Source organism: Hippichthys cyanospilos, chromosome 3, assembly GCF_059441005.1.
Source record: "Hippichthys cyanospilos isolate Australia breed blue-spotted pipefish chromosome 3, RoL_Hcya_1.0, whole genome shotgun sequence".
NCBI lineage: Eukaryota > Metazoa > Chordata > Actinopteri > Syngnathiformes > Syngnathidae > Hippichthys > Hippichthys cyanospilos.
Window position 1 is genome coordinate 15,238,487 of NC_142371.1, and position 25,025 is coordinate 15,263,511.

Here is a 25,025-nt window from a genome sequence, read left to right on the forward strand (position 1 = left end):
GTTATGAACTTAAATAAGAGCCGTGGCACGGCTATCGGACTCTCACTGACAATACATCTTCTGCATCCATACTATTGCCATAGAGCCACACCTGGCCTTTGTCCTGCACTCCAGATCTCAGTTTCACCCATCACACTCATGCGGACAAGTCATTTTTCATTTACGATAAGTCTGAAAATCTCAAAATGTTTTTTTTTTTTTTTTTTTTTTTAAGTTTTCACCCCAGAATAATAACCATTTAAAAATCCAATCAACATTTATAGTTACTAATGTCATATTTTAAATGAGCCCTGCACGTTGATATGACTATTACTTTTCTCTGTTGTTGTGTTTAAAATTTTTATAAATATTAAATTGCCATGGTGAGATATTATTTTATGTTTCAAATTTAATTTGCACCCAAGAGCACAATTACTTCTGTTCAACTGTTACAAAAAAGTTAATTAAAGTGTTAAAAAAAGTGAAGTGAATACAGTGATCCCTCCTACTTCGTGGTCTCAGATATTGTGGTCTCAATACTTTGTGTTTTTTTCCAGGAAAAATAAAAAATATTTCAAAATAAAAAATAATTGAAAAAATGTGCACAAATTTACAAAAATTGAAAAAAGCAAAAAAGTACATTATACAGTACTGTATTAATCAAATAACGAAGTAATATTAGTTAATAACTATGTTAAGAATTCTTCAAGCGTTAGAGTTCGTGACGTTTTTATCTTATTTTGAAATGCATGCTTTTAATTTGTCGGGTCGCGTTGCATTTCCGTTTCCTGTTTTACGTTCTCTGTGCATCATTCGGCTTGTTACGGTGACGTAGTGAATGAGAACGTAAGCTCATATTTATAGTTAATTATCATTTATGTTGATAACGCACGCTACTGCCTATGTTTAGTAAGCGATGAGTGTTTAGTCTGTTTATGTGTTCGTTTGTGTAGAGGTTCCACTTTATAGTTAGTAGTTGTTGTTAGTTGTTGCTAACCCGCTAATGTCGGCTAAAAATACAGTAAATTCATAGATTAAGTGTTTATATGTTAGTTGACTGTCTCTAAGATTGTTGTTGATTTATTATTCAACAGATACTACACGATATACCAAACATAAGCCAAAATAAATGTGAAGTTCAACGTGATGACTTGCGTACTCTATCACCGGAGTCTTGGTGCAGATAACCAGTCCTGAGAACAAATTCTCAACAAACTAAGTAATATTAGTTATTTAATGAATATACAATAATGTTAATAATGTTAATAAGATAATGTAATGTTTAATAATAGGAGAAAGGAAATAAAACAGGCAAAAAAATACAACAACAAAAAAGGATTGTTTATGGTTACTGCAACTATATTGGGGCGCACATAGATATCTAGGAACTGATACCCTACTTCGCGGGTTTCAGACTTCGCGGGGGGTTGACAGCCCCGATTAACCGCGAAGTAGGGGAACACTGTTTTCAATTTCAATATTTAATGTCAATTCAACTTTGATATGCACATTTCAAAATAACCAAAACACATGCTTAAGATAGCTGAAATTAAAATAAAAAGCATTAATGTGAAAACACAGAACGACTTGCTGAAATGTATTTAAATTAATTGCTGTTATATGTAAAGAACGCCTGCCAAGGTTGGCCCCCCTACATTTTAACACACAAAATCTGCCCCCCTTTGCAAAAAGTTTGGACAACCCTGTCCTAAACGCTTGACCCAATCCACTTCAAATTTGAAGTGGTGCATCACCAGACTTAGGGGCACATTTTGGCAAAATTTTGTGAAGATCTGCTGACGTATACTGTATGATGGGGGTGGGCCTTCAAAATATGTGTTCAATTTTTTCTTCGCCAAGATGGACAAAAACCTAAATAACTCTATTGTACAAGCTTAAAACATCAACAACTTCACATACATGAAGAATTATGCCTGAATTACCTAAAAAACAAAAGTTTTGGAGATCGCTTATAGCGCACCTGCTGTTCAATAAATATGTATTTTTTTTACACTTTCATGTATTGTGCTAAGTCTGTTTGAGTAAACTAACTGAAAATTGGTCAGAATACCATCAAGACATGGAACACAAAGGTTCCCAAATTTTACGACTTTTCGATAAAGGGCGTGTTTTGTACGCCGCCTCAAAGTCAGATGTTTCGCCAAAACTAAAAAAATTGGCTGTAATTGGCACCAAAATGGCCTTTAATCCCTGAAAACCCAAATTTAGAAAAACACACACAAAAAAATTCAACCATTCAGATGTTGTTGTAAGAGGCCATTGGGGAAGAAAATGAAGTGTTCTCAATTTTTTTTTGTTTTTGTAAGTTTTTACAGAAGTGTTGTAATTTTGCAACATTGGGAGAGAGGGGGAGCAGAATTTCCTGTAGTGTGAACTCATTGTCGGAACAACAATAGAGAACAAAGGAAACATTTGCAGGCTTTTGCTTTTGTCCCAGAACATTATAACTTAAGAAAATATAGACATCATACAGACAATACATACAGTACACATTGTCACACATTGTCATACAGACAATATAGACATCAAAGACAATATAGACATCAAAGTCCAGCATCATAGTTTCCAGAGTTTGTCCATCTTTTCAGTGTCTGACACTGTTGAATTGTTCACAAAATGTAAGCTTGTCAACAGAGATTGGAATCTCTTGCGTGGCATCACATCAGCAACAGGGGGGATACGTATATTGTTCTCCCAATACATACGGGTTCCCGCCATTTGTACCAAGCCCATCCTAAGGTACATCCCCAACATTTTCTGTATTTCCTTGGTATTAGTGTTGACAGATCTTCCAGTGTTTTGAACGCTGTACTCGTTTGTATTTGTTGCCAGAGCTCCAATCATTTCTTCTGACACAAACTTCTCAAAGTACTGTAGTGGTGTATGGAGGACAGGTGCATCGTCTGTGATGGCCGGACCAGAGAAATCAGTATTGGGACTGATAAAATCCTTTTTTTTCCAGCAATATCTGTCACGGGACATGATGGGTTTGTCTGCCTGCGGCTCAATGTCCACGATGGCGGGGCAATCAGCTGGTCTGGTATTTTCTTTGTCCACACAGGCATCATCACCTGACTCCTCATCACTTATAATACTTATCATATGAAGTGCTTACACATTGCCCTGAGGTAACCTAGTGACTCATTTCACTGGTCACATAATGGCCAATTTGTGAACTGATTATAATTTGAACAAGAATTGCAGGATTGCATGTAGCCTCCAACGACACCTTGCATTCCTGATCGTTAGCAGCTGTTCCAAAAGAATGCATGACCCTCCAAGCATCTCCCACAACTTGTGACCGTGAATTGGTCACAGCTACTGTGACCATTGCTAGGAAGATTTCCTTATCAACAGCCAAGACAAGGGACATGCACAAACAGAATTTCTTTTTTAGAAAGTCCTTCTTTCTGTGACAATGGGAAAACACAGAAGAAAAAAAAACAGGTGTGTTGAAGGTAGTTAAGAAACCACACGTTGCTGAGCTAGTGGAGATCTTTACTCTTCGCATGCCATCACAAAACTGATACAACAAAGTCCAAAACAGCAAAGACAAAGCCAACAGGTTCAAAGCATCAAAGGATCATAGCAACATGCCTACTGGGTGAGAGACATGGTCCTAGTGTCCGACACATTAAAAATCATTAAAAGTAAAAGAAAAAGATTAGATATGGCACTATATTTTTGCAAATTAAATTCTCTTTCATAATATATGTAATGCAATGTCACGCTAAGGGATAAATGTAGTTGTGTGTTTAAAGTTATATTGGGAAAATTTTAGTTGAAGTTACCCTCAAAACAGGGGTGTTTTGGCTACCACATTCACCCAATGTTGTAATATTGCAACACTCACAAAACAAGCTCTAAATAAACTGCAAGGCACATTTTCCATAATAGCTACATATCTACATGTTCTGGACACTGTAATAAACACAAAAAAATATTTAAAAGCATTTTACTTACTTCTATGGGATAAATCCTGTCAAGGCAATTGTAGGGATGATGCTCGATCGGAAATTTGGAGGTTGTGTGACTTCTTGATCTCGGGGCACGCCTCATATACAAAAGTGTGAGCCAATAGCATTGTGGGATCGAACAATAGGACCCAATGAGCATGTTAATGTAGTTGAACCCCAACATTTATATATATATAAGTAGGTTTTTTGTGGACAACAAAAATTGTTGTAATTCTGCAACTGTGGGTAAGGAGGGGTTAAAATTGGCTGTAATTGGCACCAAAATGGCCTTATAAGTGGAAAAAAGCCTCCCAGTCCCGGCTTGTTTGACCTAGAGCTATGACATTATATAGGCATGTGTACGACCTCAAGCACTACAAAAAAAACTCAGTGCAAGCCGTATGCTCAGATGTACGGAAAAAGAGTTATGTATTTTTGAATATGCAGTTTTGGCCCGTTTTTGCTCGTTTGCAGGTCCTACACTGCTCTTTCTCTCTCCTAAGCGCTTCAGTCAATTGACTTCAAATTTGCTGTGGTGTATTATCAGACTTGGAGGCACAATTGATCAAATATTCCTGAAGATCTGCTGACAAATATGATTAGGGTGGGGCTTCAAAATGTGTGTTAAATGTTTACTTCGCCACATGTGACAAAAACTTTAATAACTCAGCTGTACAAGCTTAAAAAAAATCTTAAACTTTACAGAAACATGAAGATTTACGCCGTTAACACATCTGTTTAATACATTTTTGCATTACTTATAGGGCTACCAAATGGTAACCAAATATGTCAGTCCAATGTCTTGCCAAAACGAACAAAGTTGCTCTATTTGGACCCAGATCGTCTTATCTCTTCAAAATTTCCTAAAATTGATGGGTGTTTTTTGTTGTAGTGGTAGCGCCACCTAATGGCAGCAAAAAATATAGCATTTTTTAAAACGTTTTATGTGCTTTGCTTAGCCCGTTGAAGTAATATAGCTGAAATTAAATCTGACAAGCCTCTAGACATGCCTTCTGACCTCCACCAATTTTTACGATGTTACGATAATGGGCGTGGCCTCTACATCCATTTCATTCTGAAGATTTATCGGACCAGTAAAACCAGCTTTAATTTGACCCAGATGATCTGATTCGATCTCACAATATCTTACATTGGATGACAGTCCATTCCTGAAGACATCGAAAAACAAATATTCCAGTTTAGTGCTAGCGCCACCTAGTGGCAGTAAAAAATGTAATTATTTGAGATCCTTTATGGTTTGATCTACAGCTACGAATCTTTTTAGACATATGTTGGATTGTAAGACCGACAGAAAAGTCAGAGAGTCATCTGCTAGGATGTTCAGAAAAAAAAGTTACAAATTTTTTTAATGTGCAATTTTGCCCTGTTCTTGGACATTTGCTGGTCTGAAACTAGTGCCTTCTTCTCTTAAAGGCTTCACCAGATTAACTTCAACTTTGGCATGGACTAAGGGGCATAAATATACCAAAAATTGTGAAGATCCCATGACATATAAGATGGGAGCGGAGCTTCATATTATGATTAATATTTCCTTTGCCAAGAGTGACAAAAGTCTTAATAACTCAGCTGTAACAGCTTCAAAACATCTGAAACTTTGCAGGGACATTAGTCACGTCATGACTTTAGTACAGCTATGTGATAAACTTCCAAATTATTTACAGCGCCACCAAGTGGCGGACAAAAATCTTATTTTTTTACACTTTAATGTACTGTGCAATGCCTGTTTGAGTAAATTAACTGAAAAATTGTCAGAAAAGGTTTGAGACATCGGAACATGAAGGTTCTCAATTTTTACGACTTTTCATTAAAGGGCGTGGCCTGTATGCCATCTCAAAGTCCAATTTCTGGCCAAAATGGTAAAAGTTGCTGTAATTCGACCTAGATGATCACGCACATCAAGCAAACTCCTAAAATATATTATTTCAAAACAGAAGACAAATGTGGATAAATGAAAACACAATACACACTAAATATGTTACACATGCTTCATTTACAATGCGTGAGTACATACAACATTCGTTTTAACTTTTAAGTTAGGGTTAGGGTTAATTAATGAATCGCGACTTAAACTAATATATATTTTTACACAAGTTCGTGCCAATTAACAGGAGGAAAGCGTTTGCTCCTTTTGTCTCGATGGCAAGGGCGCTGACAAGGAGAAGCAGTCACATTTGGGTTCATCCAAACAATGAGCAAAGGAGAACACAATTTTTCCTTTGTATCCAGATGTAGACCACGTTTTTGTTTTGGTGCTTTCTGAACTGTGGAATTGAACATGGTGAACGATGGTGGACCTGAAGTCTTGTGTAAAGTTGACTGACTGCGGCGCAGCGAAGCAGCAGCGGCAATGCAACGCAGCACAGCGCGGCGGACACACGCATGTGGAATTGCTGTCATTCATTAATATGGCTGCGGAGACGCATGCAAGTGGAATTGCCCAATAAGACTCATCTCCATTTAACCCTGCTTATCACTGTGTGGTTCCAGTGCCCCTTTAATGAAAACGCCCCAGTGCACTGCTGACTGCAACGAAATGAGTGGGTTTTGTTGAGTCTGCATGGCCAGGATCAGTACTGAGTTAGTGATGCTAACAGTGAGGAGTCTTAGGTCTTTGTCGTTTTCTCTAATCATTACAGCCAGGTACTGAGAGTGCTCCAGGAGCAGTAATGCTCAGAGATGTTTGACTGGAGGAAAACAACATTTTGGGGATGGATTTAGTGACAAAATTGCATTCTGACATGGTTAAAAGTTCAAAAAAATTGCTTTGCATTTTGCAGGCCCTTAAAAGCAGGTGATGGTTAATCCATCTTTAGCATTTTTCACGGAGCTATTTCTTGATCAATATCTGATTTTTAAGGAACTTAGTTTGACATCACAGCTTGGTGGTGTGGGTACACATAGCAATTGAGTTCAAGGTGGATAATTTTACAATTGTGCTTCATTATTTCCAAACAGGTTTTGAATTTCCTTATAAATACTAAATAACTAAATAAGGAAAAGAACAGAGTAAATTTCCTGAATGATTGGTCAGGAAGGCCACCAACATCTGACTTTAAAGCTTTTTGATTTTCTCACAAACAAATAATAACAGAGACTTGGCCTAAGAGCATGCAGAGAAAGGCAAGTATGATGAACAACTGGTTTAATGTAGGCAAATGGAAGAGGCAGGTGGCTAACTGACGCTCGTTTGTGTTTAGTTCGCTGTCAGGTCATTGTCCATATTAAATGTTATTGTTTTTGCTGCCAGATGTCAGAACCTTTTTCCAGTCCCAATTTCCTTTGTCTGCCAGTCGCTGTCCTCCTATCATTACCCCGTGAGTTTAGCGTCTGTTTTGAGTTTTGGTTTGTTACTTTACACTCAGTTCAGTTCTTGTTAGATTTTTCTCAGCTAAATTAAATCTCTATTTTTGGAGCACCATCCTCCCAGCTTCTCCTGCATTTTGGGTCCACTCTTTCCACACCCAACACCACGCCTTGAAATCTTGACACTTAATGGGGAGCAGGAGTACGGGTTTTTAGGGCAGCCAGGATCGAGAGCCTGGAGGTCTCTTCAAGGGGGTACACAAAAGAGCTCAACATCGAAGACAATCTGGCAATACAAATCATGGCTTACATCAGGGGTGTCCAAAGTGGGTCCTCGAGGGCCGCTGTCCTGCATGTTTTCCATGTTTCTTTTCCTGACACATCTGATTCAAATGATCAGGATCGTTATCAGGTTTCTGCTGAGCTTGCTGATGAGCTGATCATTTGAATCAGGTGTGTAAGGAAAGGATACCTGGAAAACATGCAGGACAGCGGCCCTCGAGGACCCACTTTGGACACCCCTGGCTTACATGAAGGAGGGATGATTGTTTGCACCTAATTCCATTCAATTAGCTGAATCACTACATTCAGCTAATTGAATGGAATTTGGTCAGACCAATGGGTTGGAGAGAGTGAATTGGCTGGACAGGTAGACTCTGACAAAAATACAATAGAACCTGAATTCGGGGTTCCTGAAATTGTTTTGCTGCTCTTCTTTAGGTTGACTGGGGTGAACATCCCTGCGCCCATCATCAGCATCAAAAACTGGCTGCGACTGCATTTTGTGAAGGAGAGCATCCATCGCCACAAAGGCTTCAGGGCTCAATATCAAGGTATGACATGCTTACTCAATTTGCACAGATGGCAGATCTCCATGAAGAGGATAGCCTTTCATTAAATGATATTTCTTAACTGATAAATGCCTCTCTGTGGGTCGTCACCTTATCATGGTGGAGGGGTTTGCTTGTCCCAATGATCCTAGGAGCTACGTTGTCTGGGGCTTTTTGCCCCTGGCAGGGTCACCAATGGAAAACAGGTCCTAGGTGGCAGACTAAGCACGGCTCATAGACCTCTTTGATAAAAGACATAAATGGAGTCAAGTTTCCCTTACCTAGATGCCCCCCGCTATTGGTCGGCCTCACTCATTTCAAAATGGCGGAATGGTAAAGCTTTGTTCTATTGTGAGTGGTTACAAAACCCTATTTATAGTGCATTTTACTGCTTAATGCTATTATGCTATAATGCTTGTGCGCGCTCGGCTCGCATTGGCAACTCTGTCTAACACCTGTTGTTTGCTGCCATGGCTGTGGCACAGAAATGAGATACTGAGTTGGTTTTGTCATTTGATGAGGCAAATCTACATGCTTTTGTCCTTATGTCAAGGGACCACGGGCGGGCGATGTCCCACTTGGTGCGTTCGTGCCGCCTTTTGTGGTTGTCTCTGTCCTCCTTGACTGAGTCCTCCAAGCATACTCTGCGAGACTTTCCTGTCGTCTCTGGGACGTTTTTCAGTCCTGTTGCAGTGGTGAAACTGGAACAGTTGCTCAGGATCCGTGAGGCCCATGTGCAGCTCTTCGACTTTGACAGAGCTTCGGCCATTGCTGGTCCTCCTCGTTTTCCTGCCTCTGTGCCTCGTTACCGTGTTCCGTTGTCTAGTTAACTGTATGGGGGCGCCAGTTCCCTACGTCTCCCCAGACGGTGTGCAGCTGTGGACACTCGGTCTTCGGCGCGCGTGCCTGTTGTGAGTGGTGTTTGTCCCACTGGTGGATTTCGCTCTAGTCTTCGGATGCCTGACGGTAGACCCCGAGCAGTTGCCCCTCTGCCTCGCCCCCCTCAAGGCCCCGCGACCCCGTGGATCACAGGACTGAGATGTTGGGGTCGGCTGTCAGGTGTTTTTCCCCTCAGCAGCTCAGGCTGTGTGCTGATTCTGGGTCAGACCCCTGGGTGCTTTCCACCCTGTCCCAGGGGTACAGGTTGCAGTTCCAGCGCCGGCCCCCAATACAAAGTCGAGTCTGGGAGACCTTTATCGCTGACCCGGCAAAGGCCTTGGCCCTCTATCAGGAACTTATTACTCTCCTGGCCAAAGGGGCCATCGAGCCTGTTTTTCTTCCTAGCCTTTTATTCTCCTTACTTCCTTGTCCCAAAGAAGACAGGTGATTTTCGTCCGATTTTGGACTTGAGAAGGCTCAATCGTTACCTCAAGACGTTACCATTTTGCATGCTAACGACGTCAGACGTATTGCAGTCAGTCAGTCTCGGCGAATGGTCCACATCAGTTGATCTGACGGACGGTTACTTTCATGTCCCCATCACACCTCATCCCAGGCGTTTTCTGCGCTTTGCTTACAGGGGTGCCTACTGGCAGTTCTGGATGCTTCCGTTCGGCCTCTCGCGCTCATCAAGGGTGTTCATTAGCTTCGCAAAGGCTGCCCTTGTTCCCCTGCAGGTGAGGGGCATGAAAGAGCTTCCGTACCTGGACGACTTGCTGATCTGAGCGCAGTCTCATGCTCAGGTGGTCTAGGATACTACCGCGCTGCTTCGTCACGTGTCTTGGTTGGGATCAGGAGGAACTTTGCAAAGTCGGCTATGGTTCCTTCACAACAGACCACCTTTGTTTGGGTTTCGCTGTACTCCGTGGCCATCCTGGTCCGCCCTTCACTTCAGCGAGTGGACAACGTTTTGCGTGCTGTTTTTTTTTTTTTTTTGCGTAAACAGGGCCTCCCATTCAGACATTTTTTACGCCTACTGGGCAAGTTGACTTTTCTCAGCGCGGTAGTTCCTCTAGGGCTCCTACACCTGATGTGGTTGAACGGCTTCCACTTGGATGCCAAGAGAGGCTGTCTTCTTGCATTGGCCCCGTGGCGCCGGCGTGCTTTTGTGGCCGCGGGCGTTTGGCTGGGAGTGGTGCCAGCTCGCCGTGAAGTGGTATCCACGGGTGCCAGTATCTCTGGCTGGGGTGCAGTTTGGCTGCACAGGTTCGTTCAGGGCCATTGATCATCGGCGGACACCGCCGACCACGTCAATATCCTGGAACTTCGGGCTGTGCATCTGGCACTCATCCACTTCCTGCCATTCCTTCGGGATTGACATATCCTTTTGCGGTCGGATAATACCGCTACAGTTTTCCAAATCAATCATCAGCGATCTGCTGTTGGTTGCTTGAGCCCTTCTTCAATGGACGGCCGCCCACCTAGCCAGTCTGCGGGCAGTCTTCCGGGTGTCCTGAATCAGGTAGCTGACTCGTTGTCTCGCGAGGTTCCAGCACGAGGCAAGTGGCATCTGCATCTGGAGATTGTGCTTTCTATATGGGCTCTTTTCGGTCAGGCGGATGTCGACCTTTTTGTTACACAAGAGTCGACTCACTGTCACCTTTGGTTCTCCCTGATGGAGATCAACAGTCCACTGGAGTAGGATGCCCTGGCACATCCTTGGTCGTATTGTCTCCTATACACCTTCCCTTATAGTTACTGTACAACGTAGGTCTCAAACTCGCGGCCCGTGGGACAATACTTTGCGGCCCGTGGGACAATACTTTGCGGCCCCTGCCTTAATATGAAAGTTTAACGTTACTGCGGCCTGCGTGAGTTTCATATGGATGCTGTATGTGTTTGCACTACCTTCGTGCTGAATAGTTAAGTCTGTCTCATTTCCGGGAGCCGCATGCTTTGGTGCATCCGGACTATCAACATGACCGTGCCGACGGTGCCAGACACCAACCTGAATACATGCATAAACCAAGGACGTAAACGACCTGCCGCTGTAGCAGCACTTGGACGGCAGCAACGCTGAATACACGTGTAACCCGCGGACATACACCGCAGTAGCAGCACTGGTAACAGTACCAGCGCTGCATACACGGTAAACCACAGACTTCAACTACTAGCCTCTGTAGCAGCGCCGGGACAGCGGTAAAGCCTCCCCACTCTCGCGAAAAGGAAGTCAGATGAGCCGCACCTCACGTTATTTACTCTGAATTACTGTAAAAGGCGCTCGTCACTTTCAAAGTAAAAGATGTCCGCTTTGCTATCATAGACGTGAAAACGTCGGGTTAAAAATGACATTAATGTGTCTGTTGTAACGTAACATATCAACTTATGAAAAAAAACATCAACAATAATTTCAATCTTGGGACGAAATAAATTAAAGAGCTTCAAATAATTATTTTTGTTTGTTTTTATTGTTAAAAAGGATCCCAATGGTATCACAACATTAGACGAATCCTGGAGAAGCCTTACTCAGAACAGGTCTCTCTCAAAGGAGTCCCATCAAAATCTGATGTGGCATTTTAAAATACTGTAAGTGACTCTTGAAAACGAAACATTACTCTTTCATTATATCACATACATTAAAAAAATAAATAAATAAAAAAAAATCTTTATCGTAACACCACGCCTGGTCTGGGGATACTAGAGTACACAAAAGGTTCCTCAAAGGGGTCCCATCCAAATCTGATGGAGAATTTTAAAATAAGTGACCCCTGAAAATGACCTATTACACTGTCAATGTATCACACATTTAAAAACAAATCATTAAGAGAATCCTTCAGCTATCGTAACATAACATCTGGGCTGGGGGATACAAGAGTTCCCCAGGGGTTCTCCAATTGCGTTTAATCAAAATCTGGTATGGCAATTCAAAATAAGTGACCCCTGAAAATGATGCATTCATCTGTCAATATATCACTTATTTTAAAAAAAATCACTAAAATAAAATCTTTACCTAGTAACACCTCACCTGGTCTGGGGTATACTAGAGCACCCCAAGGGTCCCCCAAAGGGGTCCCATGAAAATTTGATGTGGCATTTCAAAATAAGTGACCCTGAAAATGACTCATTGAATTGTCAATATATCACTTATTTTAAAAAATCATTAAAAAAAAATCTTTACCTATCGTAACACCATACCTGGTCTGGGGGATATTAGAGCACCCAATAGGTTCCTCAAAGGGGTCCCACCCAAATCTGATGGAGAATTTTAAAATAAGTGACCCCTGAAAATGACCCATTACACTGTCAATATATCACACATTTAAAAACAAATCATTAAGAGAATTCTTTAGCAATCGTAACATCACACCTGGTCTGGGGTATACTAGAGCACCCCAGGGGTCCCATGAAAATTTGATGTCGCATTTCAAAATAAGTGAACCCTGAAAATGACACATTACACTGTCAATATATCACATATTTTAAAAAATCATTTAAAAAAATCTTTAGCTACCGTAACATCACACCTGGTCTGGGGGATACTAGAGCACCCCAGGGGTCCCCCAATTGCATCTCATCAAATTCTGATGTGGCATTTCAAAATAAGTGACCCTTGAAAAAGACACATTACGCACATTACGAGACTTAACATGGGGGATGATGTGGCATTTTAAAACGAGTGACCTCTGAAAATGATGCATTCCACTATCGGTATATCACATATTTTGATAAACAATGAAAAAAACATTCTTTATCTTCTTTATCTATTGTTCTGAAGGACACTAGAGCACCCCAGGGGAGCCCCATTGGGTCCCATTTAAATCTGATGTGGCATTTTCAAAATGAGTGACCCCTGAAAGTGACACGTTTAACTGTCAAAATATCACTTATTTTAAAATATCATTAAAAAAAATCTTTTGGTATCGTAACTACAGACGTGTCCTGGGGGACACTAGAGCACCCCTGAAAATGAAACTTTCCACTGTCAGTTTATCATATATTAAAAAAAAAAGAATTACGTTTTTTTTAATGATTTTTTAAATTATGGAATATTTTGACAGTGTAATGTGTCATTTTCAGGGGTCACTTATTTTGAAATGCCACATCAAATTTTTATGGGACCCGATTGGAGGAGACACTGGGTGCTCTGGTATCCCCAAGGAAAGGTGTGGTGTTATGATAGCTAAATAATTCTTTTAAATGCTTTTCAAAAAAAATATCTGATCAATCAATCAATCAATCAAATATTATTTCTATGACCCTGAAACACCAAAGTCTCAAAGGGATTCACAGAAGAAAAGAGGTCATGTCGAGACTTCTCTCTGTTGAGACCCCTGTCACAGCTGCCAGAAGGGGAAGGAATAACTCAAAAACCCCAATTTGGGGAAAATCAGAAACCTTCAGAAGGGACCACAGGTGGAAGAAGCCCCCTTCCAGGCCCACTGGTTGAAGTGGATGCTGCATGTACCAAATACAGACCAACTGATACACGTTGCAGACAAATACAAGTACACAATATAGATTACATTAAATTATGCTATATGGTGCAGTGATGTTTTGACAGCAGGCAAAGCCATTGGGCAGGAACCATCCCACATTCCAACCAAGTGGACCGCAGACGGCCAATGTCCTAACCCGCGATGCTCAATCGGCGGGACACCACATGAGACGGAGAAAGATTCAGAGCTCGCATTGCCATAAGAGACACTATGCGTCCTTCCCAGGATGTAGGATCTGAACCAAGGAAGTGCTGATCCCGAGATACGAACACATGATTTAAGACATTCAATAAAAATATGATGATCAATCGTGTCAAATGCAGCACTAAGGTCAAGCAATAATAATATAGATGAAGAATAGAAGAATAATATAGATGTTGGGCTGTCTCAGTTGAGTGGTTGGCCCTAAAACCTGACTGAAGGAGTTCAATTCTATTGTTATCTATCATGAAATCGCTATGCTGTTGTGCTACAACTTTCTCAAATATTTTGGCAATAAACAGAAGCTGTGACACTGGTCTATATTTAGAGAGATTTTCAGGATCGAGGTGAGGTCTCTTAAGTAATGGTTGAAAAAGCTGCAGGTACAATGCCAGAGGAGAGCGACACACTGATAATATTCAAGACAGATGACCCTAAGATCGAGAATAAGTCTAACGAGTTTGCCTGGAAGCGGGTCGAGCATGCAGGATGTCGGCTTTGCTGCGTTAACCAGGAGTGAAAGACACTCCAGGGATACCAAATCAAACTGGAACAGGGTTACCTGACTTTCATGAACCTGATTGTCTGAACTAGCATCAGCAATCACAGAACTCGAGGGGGTAAGTAGCGCTGGTATGGACTTTTTGTCCACTTTCTTTTTAATCGCGAGAGGAGAGGGGAGGGGGGCGAGCTTGCTGTGCACTTCACGGTAGATCCGTAAAAAAGAGCATTGCTGAGAACTTTCACTTTTCTGGGATGTGACAGAGCCAATATTTTCACGAACAGCACCTTTATTCTTTGCGGCAATACTCACCTGCCAAAAATAAAAGTTTCAATGTTGCAATCGAGTGGCCGAGACCGTGCTAAATATTGTGCTGACAATGCTGCGCTATCGTTAGCTTAGCACAGTAACTATGGTTCAATAGTTGTTAAGTGAAGCAAAGGCTGCACATACCAATTGTCCCAAGTTCTCGCTTCCGCCTTTCAACAAGCCAGGTGAGTGCTCTTGCTTGGCTCTTTTTCGTATTGAAAGCTCAGCTGGCCGTGTTGGATCGCTCCCGGTGACCGCAAAGCGGCCGCCATGATTCATTCCTGCCCCCTGCGCGAGCCGTTGAATGTTCCCGAAGTTGTTTGGTTGTGGGGACTCGAAACGCGGAAAAGGGAAATAAAAAATAACTTCACTCGAAAGGCGCTTCTCTTGACTGCGCGCGGCCATTTACGTCGCTCCATTCAGGTCCATCGCGTTGCCCGACGTGCTTTTGCGCCCAATCACGCGAACTCCATTGACTACAATACAAAACGCTCCGCTTGTTCGCCTCGTTCGCGTTCGGTGCACGCGCACCATTAAACTAAATCATCTCCAAAACATTATTTCGTGTGCAGCCCACGCGGCCCGGTACCAGTTGATCCACAAACCGGTACCGGTCCGCGGACCGGGGGTTGGGTACCACTGCTCTAGTATATCTCAGAACAGGTGTGATGTTCCGATAGCTAAATAGTTTTTTTTTTTTTTTTTAATAAAACTTTAAATATTTAATAAATTGACAGTTGAATGAGGCATTTTCAGGAGTGAAGGAATCTAGAAAAAACTTCTTGCCTTAACCTAGTTCCTAGCGTGTTCGTTTTTGTTGAAAGATCGCCCATACCACAACATAATGAAACAATTGATTTAATCCAGACAGAGTGGGAAAGTACACAAGGCCTCGGGCCAGTCCTGCCACAGGTTGGAGCAGAAAATGGCAACGTTTCACCCTCCACATTCAGTTCTTATAGCCTTTTGGGGCATGTCGTCCCACTGTGGAATGCAGTGTCGTCCCACTGTGGAATGCATTTGTGTGTGTGTGTGTGTGTGTGTGTGTCTGTGTGTACGTGCATGCATGTGTGTGCGTGCGTGGGGGGTTTGTTTGCATGGTGATGGTGTCTTCAAAAGTCTTTGTTCTGCCGGCCATTCTTTGAAGCGGGAGGAAGTCTGAGCACCATAAACCCTGACTGATATCTTCTCTTGAAGCCCACGCCTAGCCTTTTGCCCATGGTGGAATGTGGGTCGGGGGATGCAATCTGTTCCTTTTGGAGGTGCCGACTTGTCTTTATTTCTCCTGGGCCAAGACTATATCTGCTTTATACTGACATTACGTCGTCTCAATCTTTATTAGAATAACACAGTTCCATGTACACGCTATTTTATTGATATATTGAATTTGAAAAATATGAATTTCCTTCAGGAGTCACTAATTTTGAAATGCCAAAATTGGTGGGATCCATTTTGGGTGACCTGTGGGATTGTGTAGTGTTTTCCAGGACTCTTTTGGTACTACAATAGCTAAAAATAAATAAATAAATAAAATCAGGTCCCATGACAGTTAAGTATTGACGTTTTAGGGAACTTTTTTTTTTTTTTTACATTTAAAACCAGATTGTAAGGAGACAGCATTTCCGAGAGACCTGTACTTATTAAGGCTTCTACAGGCTTCTTCTAATGTTGTGATACAATTGGGATCCTTTTTAATAACAAAAAGAAACAAAAAAATATTTGAAACCCTTTCATTTATTTTGTCCCAGGATTGAAATTATTATTGACTTTTTTTTTCATAAGTCGATATGTTGCATTACAACTGACACATTAATTAAAGTCATTTTTAAACCGACGTTTTAACGTCCATGTTGGCAAAGCGATTAGCAAAGATGTCTTGACAGCTGGTGAAGCCATTACGCAGGAACCTCCCCACAGTCCAGCCAGATGGTCAGACCCCCCCCTCCCCGTCAAAAAAATAAAATAAAAACCCGCTGCAGGTGGTTGATCTCATAACCTGCAATGGTTGCTTAGCGCAGGGCTAAATGGGGGCTCATCTCTCACCATTTAGCTGCCCAGAAGGGGGCAGGGAAAAGAAGAGGAAAGCGGCTGACAGACCCATTAACTAAATGCTTGCTTATATAAATGTGTTTTTACTCGGGATTTAAAGATTTCTACTGAGGTGGCTGTGGGAACTTAGGGCATTCCAGAGTACTGGCGCGCGAATGGAAAAAGCCCATCTTTTTAGCCCGCGGGGGCGATAACAAACCAGCACTTTGTGACCGAAGTTGTCGGGACGGAACATATGTGATAAGTTGAAGAGATAGGAAGGACCTAAACCATGTAAAATTTTATAAGTAATTAATAACACCTTAAAATCACATATCAGATGTATTGGAAGCCTATGCACGTCAGCTAGTATCTGAGCAAAATGATCAAACTTTCTGGTCCTTGTCAAGAGTCTCGCTGCTGCATTTTGTACAGACTGCAGACTTTTGATTCAGGACATGCGAAGCCCAGAAAACAAAACGTTACAATTATCACTGCATGACAGAACAAATGCATGAATAAATGTTTTAGCATAGGTAGGAGACAGAATAGGGTGCATTTTAGCGATATTGCGAAGGTGAAAAAAAACACAGTTCTCGTCGTGTTCTTAATATGTGTTTGAAAAGAGAGAGTAAAAGTAAAAAAAGTAAAGTTGATCCTGGATGGCAAAATGTAGGATTTCCAAATCCGGATAATTTTTATCCCAATTTGTTTGAGCTAATGAATGTGCCAGCAGTTCTGGGGCACCTATTTGATTTCATATGCAAATTGTCACTTCAGACTACTTTCTGATCATTTGCTGTATAACTCACAAGATCATGCACTTTGGGGGCGGCATGGCTTGGTGGTAGAGTGGTCGTCTCCCAGCCGAAAGGCCATGGGTTCGATCCCCCGACCATCAAGACCATGTCTAAGTGTCCTTGAGCAAGACACTGAACCCCCAGTTGCTCCTGATGCTGCGTCATCAGTAGGTAAATGACTACTTAGTGTAAAGCTCTTTGAGTACCTAAGGTAGAAAAGTGCTATATAAGTGAAAGTCCATTTACCAAAGTCCATTTACCACTTATTGTTTTTTAAGTGCGAGCAAACATTTGGAAAAGGGGTGAGGGGGTGCTATCGCTAAACTCGCAGTGGCCGAGACCGTGCTGACAATTATTATTGTGGTGACAATGCTGCTCTGTAGGACCGGTAGGAAATCTCAGAGCAGGACGCTTTCAATGCGGCGGAGGCTCCACCGAACCCCTGAGACCGTCTCACCGAACCCCTAGGGTTCGATCGAACCCAGGTTAAGAACCACTGTCTTACAGCAATCGCAACAAAATCAGTAGGACCTGGTTAACCTTGTCATAACATGATATACAGTGACTTAGTATCACTTTGTGTTCAGTCCTGAGAACTTCAGTCACAAAACGCTGGTTTGTTATTGACCCTACTGGCTAAAAAGAAGTCCGCAGGATCAAGAGCTTTTTCCATTCGCGCACCAGTGCTCTTGGAATGCCCTACTTATGGAAGTCAAATCAGTAGAAATCTTTAAATCCCGACTCAAAAACCATTTACATACTCAAGCATTTAGTTAATGGATCGGTCTGAATACAGCTTTTTTCTTCTACTTTCTGCCCCCTTCTTCTGGTTTGGAGAGGGGGCTACATGGTGAGATGACTTGAATGCTGTCATGTGGCCCTGTGCTGATCGACCATTGCAGGTTTTGAGATGGACCACCTCCTCTGCGGCGCTTTTGTTAGGATCGACCTACTAGGCCAGACTATGAGGAGAATCTTACCTGATGGCCTTGCCTGCCGTCAAGCCTTCTTTGCACTGGAAAGTTCCTGCCTCATTGTTAAAATGTTATTTTTAGCACTCAGCATCAAGTCAAACCTGTTGAGCCTGGGAACTTCTTCCACCTGCGGTCCCTACCGAAGGTTTCTTATTTTGCCCAGATGGGATTTTTGAGTTTTCCCTTCAATTCAGGGAGCTTTGTTCAAGGGATGCTGTTTTGCATTTAAGATGCACTGTATGATTTATTTTTATCCGCGAATCCCTTTGAGAGCACCTTGACTTGACTTTGATGCAAAAACAGGGTTATCTTGAGCACAATAAAAAGGTAAACTTTCTTGACGGAAATGTAATAAAATGTTAAACTTGGTCAACTAATTAATTTCAGTCATTTTGTGTATATACCTTAATGGAAATATGTGTATTCATAAATAAAATAGTGTGTTCATGAAACTGTGTTATTCCAGTAAAAAAATTAGATGATGTAAAAGCCGATATAGTCTTGGCCCAGAAGACATCAACAAAAGGCTTCCCTCAACAGAAGTCACCTCCTAAAGTGAAAAGGAGGCCACTTGCTACTATTAGAGGAAGATGTCATTCAGGATTGGTGGCTCTCTGACTTCTAAAGAGTGGTCGTTGAATGAAAGACTTTCGAGGACACCATCCCCACGCACACGCACACCTGCATTCCTCAGAGGGTGCCCATCACCCCAAAGTGTATAAGAACTGGATGCAAATATGAAACATTGTCACTGTTGCGGCCACTTGTGGTAGTATCAGTGGTCCGAGATCTTGTGTACCCACCACTTCTGCTGTTTGGATTAAATCAATGTTTCACGGTGTCATGGTTTGTGTGATCTTTCAACAAAAACAAACACGCTAGAAACTAGTTTGATGCGGTAAATTGATTCAAGTTCCTTTAAGCTTTATTTATATTATGCAATTGTTTACTTTGCTGGTTCCTTCAACAGGACATTGGGCATTTAGGCTTTTTAAAACCTAACAATATAGCCACAATGTACATGTGCATATTTGTTATGGCTCAGATGACAACAGACACAAAAACATCAAGTGATGCTCCTCTACGTGTTATTCTTCACATGACTGGGAGCCCACATTGTGATATCCAATTTAGAGTATTGATAATCCAGATTTTTAAATTTCAACAATGGTCTATCTGGTTTTGGGTAGTCTCATCCAATGTTGTTTTTTGAAGAGAAAATACATATTAAGTACCTGGAACTATCTTGGAATACAAATAGCTGAATTTTCAAACCCAGATAATTTTGATTCAGTATACGTTATTTTAATTGCCTGTGATGATCAATTCTCAAAGGCCTGCATCCAGAGAAAGACATCCACACAATACTCTTCTGAACGTCCTTCATCTAATGATTTGTGTGTGTGTGTGTCTGTTTTTTTTTTTTTTTTCAACTAGTGAAACACTCCGGAGAGCTAAAATCCAGAGGGGTTAAAGTATTACCAGGGAAGGACAAAGTGTTTTTGAGTAAGTTGATTATGTCTCCGATTCAACTTAATGTTTTCATTTCTTGTCGGGGGGCACATGTGGCCCAGGTTCAAATTTACACTGGTCTGCAGCCTCTGGCATAAAATTAATAACTTGTTGCCCATCAGCACTGCCAATCAGTAGAAAATACACTAATGAAAATAAGCTACTGTATTTTCTATTGTGTGGGCGCAATCGTGCAATACACGCAATCGTGGAAATACACTCAGAGTATGGTCTGGCACTCTGAACACACCATTCCCAAAATTGTGTTAGCGGTCATAATGAATCCCTTGCTGCAGGAACCTTGTGTGGCTCTTTTTGTGGGGAAGAAAAAGAAGTTGACAGAAAGGGTCAATGCTTTTAGGACAAGTGGAAATTGGCATGCTTTTTTTTACTGAAATACAAAGATAAAACACGGTCTGCTTAGTTTACAAAGAGACAGTCTGTTTGAGGACATCAGTATCAAGAGGCACTATCAGAAAGTGCTGTAGCGATATCAAAATATCACAATATAATATCAATGGGACTCATATATTATGAGGTAATCATGATATTGTGGGAAGGTTAAAAAAACTCTCTATACTTTTTAAAGACTCAGAATATTAAGCCATCAAGTACAAACAAAAAAAGTGCAAAACTCAGTTTAAAACTGATTAAGAGGAAAAAAGCACAATATTGTGCATGTACATATATTGTGTGATATATATATATATATATATATATATATATATATATATATATATATATATATATATATATATATATATATACTCGCAACAGTGACAAAGAAATAGGCTTGATCAGTCCTTTTAAAGTCACAATGTGTGTGGAGATGAGAAAAGAAGTAGATGCCAAAAAATACGAGAAACTGGGAGATAGCGACTCAAAAAAACAAGATTTAATCATAAACTGAGGCAGGATCCATAGGAACAAAATACAAAGTAACAAGAAAAAACTCGACATTGAAAGACTGCAACAACTCACGAAAGGCAGGAGGGCCAAAGAGACAGGTATGCTGGAGATTCTCGGAATGCATAAGATGACGAACTCGCACAGAACGGCAGTCAAACATAAAGACAATAACCCGAAAACTGAACATAACTAAACTAGGACTTAAATAAACTCACACTAAATTAGGAGAACATGAAACAGCTGGACAGGCACGAAAGGCAGGGGAACCTGATTGGTTGACACACGGGGTTGTGTAAGCAGGCAGGTGGATGAGATAATTCTCACAAGACAAAGACAATAAAAGGCAGACACGAGGGGAACAGGAACATGACTAAGAAACTTAAACATAACCCCACAAAATCTGAAAAACAATGAACCCCAATCCAAAAATGACATTACCTAGCTCAGGGGTGCAACTAATCATGGGCTGTGCTGTCCATAGGGTTAGGGTTAGGGAATTGAGCAAAAATTAATGTATTTCGTCAAAAAACAAAACAAAACAAAAAAAACATTCCTATTAATATCATAACATGACAACAATGATTTCGCAAATATTAGTATTGGGACATCACCATTATCTTTAAATCTCTGCTGCCAAGTGTTAAGATGACTTGGAACAAACACTGTGAAAAAACTGGAAGCTGAAACGTTGCCCACACAAGGCAACACTTAATATCAAAGGAATTCAATATCAAAGTAAACACACTGAGACAAGACTGCTGCAATTTCACCCAGATTTTGACTTCATGTCAAAGTTCATCATGTCACGACCACTAAGTTATCACACTCCTAGGAGTGTGCCATCCATTGGCTGAAATACTGCGTAATGATGTGGAATAAAATGAACCAAAAATCATGAAAATACTGCGCAAGGGTTAAGCACCAAAGTAGTAAGATTGTATATAGACTTCACTATTACCGTACTTTCTGGGATTAAGCCACACCGGTATATATTCTGTATAAGGATAACAAAACTTAAAATGGCTATAAAATACTCAGATTTTACACTAGATGCACAAACATCACTCTAATGCAGAGATAATCATCTATATTTTCAGGAACGATAACAATAATTACCATATTTTATAAGTTTTTGTCCGAAATAGGTACTTAAAGAGTTTTTATATAGTGCAATTTTGACCTACATTTTTAACAGCAAATAAATCACTCAATTTTCACACTGAAACGTTATACTTAAGGAAAGCATACAGAAACATCATAAGTTTAATCAATAAAAGAAAACTTAAGCATTTTTCTGTATACTATCACAAATTATTTAGGTCGAATTCCGATGTCGCTATTACTGATGCATGTTTTGCCAGCTATCTGACCCTCGTCCTTTAACAACGCTTTAGTCTGTTGCCCTATTGTGGTGGGCCCTGGTCAGCTTCCTGGACTTGTACAAGTTCCTGTCACTCGCCATCTCCTTCCTGCCCTCCTGGATCCTGCTCCTCCTCCTGCCAGCCAGCGACTCCAAGGCCTTTTTCTTCCTCGCTTCTGAAGTCACGTCATTGGAGAAGTTAACACCAAATAAGTTGAAAAGAGACCTGCTGATGTGCGGCAGGATGGTGTTGGCCAGCCTGTGCCTCTCCTGCCACCTGTATCCCTGCAAGGTTGGGTCTGAGGCTGCCAGGAACTGTGGCACAGGGAGAGAAACCTCGCGCCACGCTCGTTCTTGTCCTCCCGAAGTGGCATCGGTCTGGCCCACAATGACATCCAGAAGGACGCCATGTGGGCCATGGAAAGAGATGGCTGCTTCAGGACTGCCCGGCCTGTCTTCAGCTCTCCCCCACTGACCAGCTCCACCAGGTCCTCAAGGGTTATCCAGCATGTTTTCAAGCTTTTTTTTCCCTGACACACCTGATTCAAATAATCAGCTCATCGGCAAGCTCAGTAGAAGCGATAATGATCCTGATGATTTGAATCAGGTGTGTCGGGGGAGCGAAAGCTGGAATACATGCAGGACACCGGCTCTTGAGGACTGAGTTTGAACACCACTGCACTAAAACTTGATGATTTTGTCCTGTTTCCACTTAAATTTGGTGTTCGAATGTACGCTGTTGTATATCTATAAAAAATCCAAGATGGCGGCTGGGAGGAAACAAAGAGCTATTTAAGTTGAAATTTCTTGTACATAAATGGGCAACGTCCAGAATTTTGACACATATGAAAATAAAAGTCTAGTTTCTTGTTTTAAAGTAAAAAGAATAAAATAAAAAAACTGCTGTTGTTATTCATTTTATGTAAATATTTCAACCTAAAGTTAATTTGCCATTTTTTGCACAATGTTTTCAAAGTGCACGCATCGTGCCATTTTATGTAATAAATACCTTGACCGAATTCCTCTCGAGAAAATCCTGCCTGCTTGTATGCTCTAAAACTTGACAATTTCGTCCTGTTTCCCCTTAAATCCGGTGTTAGAAAGCAGCATGTGTTTGGGTTGTTTTCGCAGTTGAAAACTGCTCACTCTCTGCCTCTTGCTCGGACCCCACTCTGCCTCTGGGCTTCCCCCCTATGGTAAGCCCTTGGGCAATGTCTGTAAGAGATGTTGCGTTTAGTCAAACTGAAGTCTATGGATTGGACCAAGCAACTTTTGGTATGCCTTTTTCCACAGAAATAGCTTGTGGACAACTGCTATTTTTTAAGCTAACTATAAAAAGTATAGCTTTTGTCATATAAAATAAAACACAGCGTTTATAGTATAAAATAAGATTAAACAATGTAAAAAAAAAAAGTAGAAAAAACACTGTACATTGTCTTTTCATAGTACCAAAAATGTGAAAAAAAAGTGTTTTGTGGACATGCTAAAGTTTTGTGTTGTGTTGCTTACAGAACATTTGCTTTATGTTCTGTAGGCATATTCTTTCTTGATTAGTTCATTTGTTTGAATAGAGTCTACTCCTAAACAAATATAAACTAAGAGCTAGACAGGAAACTAAACCCTAAAGTGATGACGCAAGACATCCTCATAGTAGATTGTAGCTTTGAATGCACATCTTGGCATCAACAACAGCAGAGTGAAGCTAAAACTGAACAAGGTAACTCAAATCAGCTCTCCGATAGCACACATTCACAGCAGATGTAAAAGAGAAACTTAAACAAGCTGACAATTCAACAGCAATTACATTAAACTAAAGTCATATGTCACTTTAGATTTCAAATATCACCCTAACAATTTAACAAACAACTTTATTCATACAGGCGTTGACCTTGTAGGAGTTTACGTGTCTCGCTAGGCACGGATTTGATTCGAAGCACATTCATCTCCCTCTTCCCCAAGTGTGTAACTCTCACGTAAGCAAGCTCACCCACTTTTTGTTTACACAGCTTGCAGCAAATAAAAAGCATAGCTTCAAAAAATCAGTAGGCTTTAACTGAAAGTTGTCTGAAAGGCAGAACTGAAACATAAGCTCGTGGCCATGAGAAAATGACAAGACTGCTTTGAAGCAGCACAAACTTGGAAATCTCGAATGGGCTGCATGGTGACGTCATGACAAGTGCATGTTACAGAAACCGACAGGAAGTGTATTGATTTCCTTTTTATTTTAAGATTGATTCAATGACCTTTTTAATCGATTTAAATCGTAATAAATGATAACAAATAATAAAATTGTGATTCTGATGAAAATCAATTGTTTTGGTACACCCCGAGTATATTGCAAAACTTTGGCCGCCAAAATAAAAGTAAAGAATCAGTTGCTGATTTGTTCATTTAATGTTGTTTATTTTCAATTGTGTTTAGCCACATAGTTCATCATTCTACTCTGTATAATAAACGCAGAAGAGTTGCATTTACCCTTGGTATGCTGACTTGAAGTCTGCATTTACAACCTCACTGCCAAATAGACTTAAAGATGGGGCTGAAAGAAGCAGCCAATTTTTTTTTACAGCCAGATCCTTCTGTTGCAGCAGCCACACACTCAGAAAAGTTACACTGCATATATATTTGTTTTTTGTTCTTTATATTTGTACCTGTGACTGATATTTGTGGAAGTGTAATTTCTGTCATTTTAGATGGTTTCCTTTTCTTTTTGATTCAGTGAATGAAGGAATCAAGCAGCTGTCTAATTACTGTCCTGACCCAGGAGAGCCAGATAACGGCAAACAGATTGGCTCAGACTTCAGGTAACTTGGCCCACATGCAGTGAAATTTAAGGATTCTTCTAGAACTGTGCGGCATTTATTCTCCCATTTTTCGATTTATGATTACATTACAAAAAGGGTTGCCGTACACACAGTCTGTATGTTTTCAAACACATGGCATGG

The 25,025-nt window shown here is 41.0% G+C and overlaps 1 protein-coding gene across 4 annotated transcripts in view; it reads left to right on the forward strand.

Moving 5' to 3' along the window:
- LOC148425860 (CUB and sushi domain-containing protein 3-like) overlaps positions 1-25,025 on the forward strand; it is a 627,928-nt gene that overhangs the window by 96,587 nt on the left and 506,316 nt on the right. For all 4 annotated transcript variants that reach the window (XM_088410975.1, XM_088410976.1, XM_088410977.1 and 1 more), the window contains exons 6-8: positions 8,001-8,113; positions 19,737-19,805; positions 24,800-24,884. In XM_088410975.1, coding sequence (XP_088267101.1) covers positions 8,001-8,113; positions 19,737-19,805; positions 24,800-24,884 — 267 coding nt within the window. The remainder of the gene's footprint in view (positions 1-8,000; positions 8,114-19,736; positions 19,806-24,799; positions 24,885-25,025) is intronic.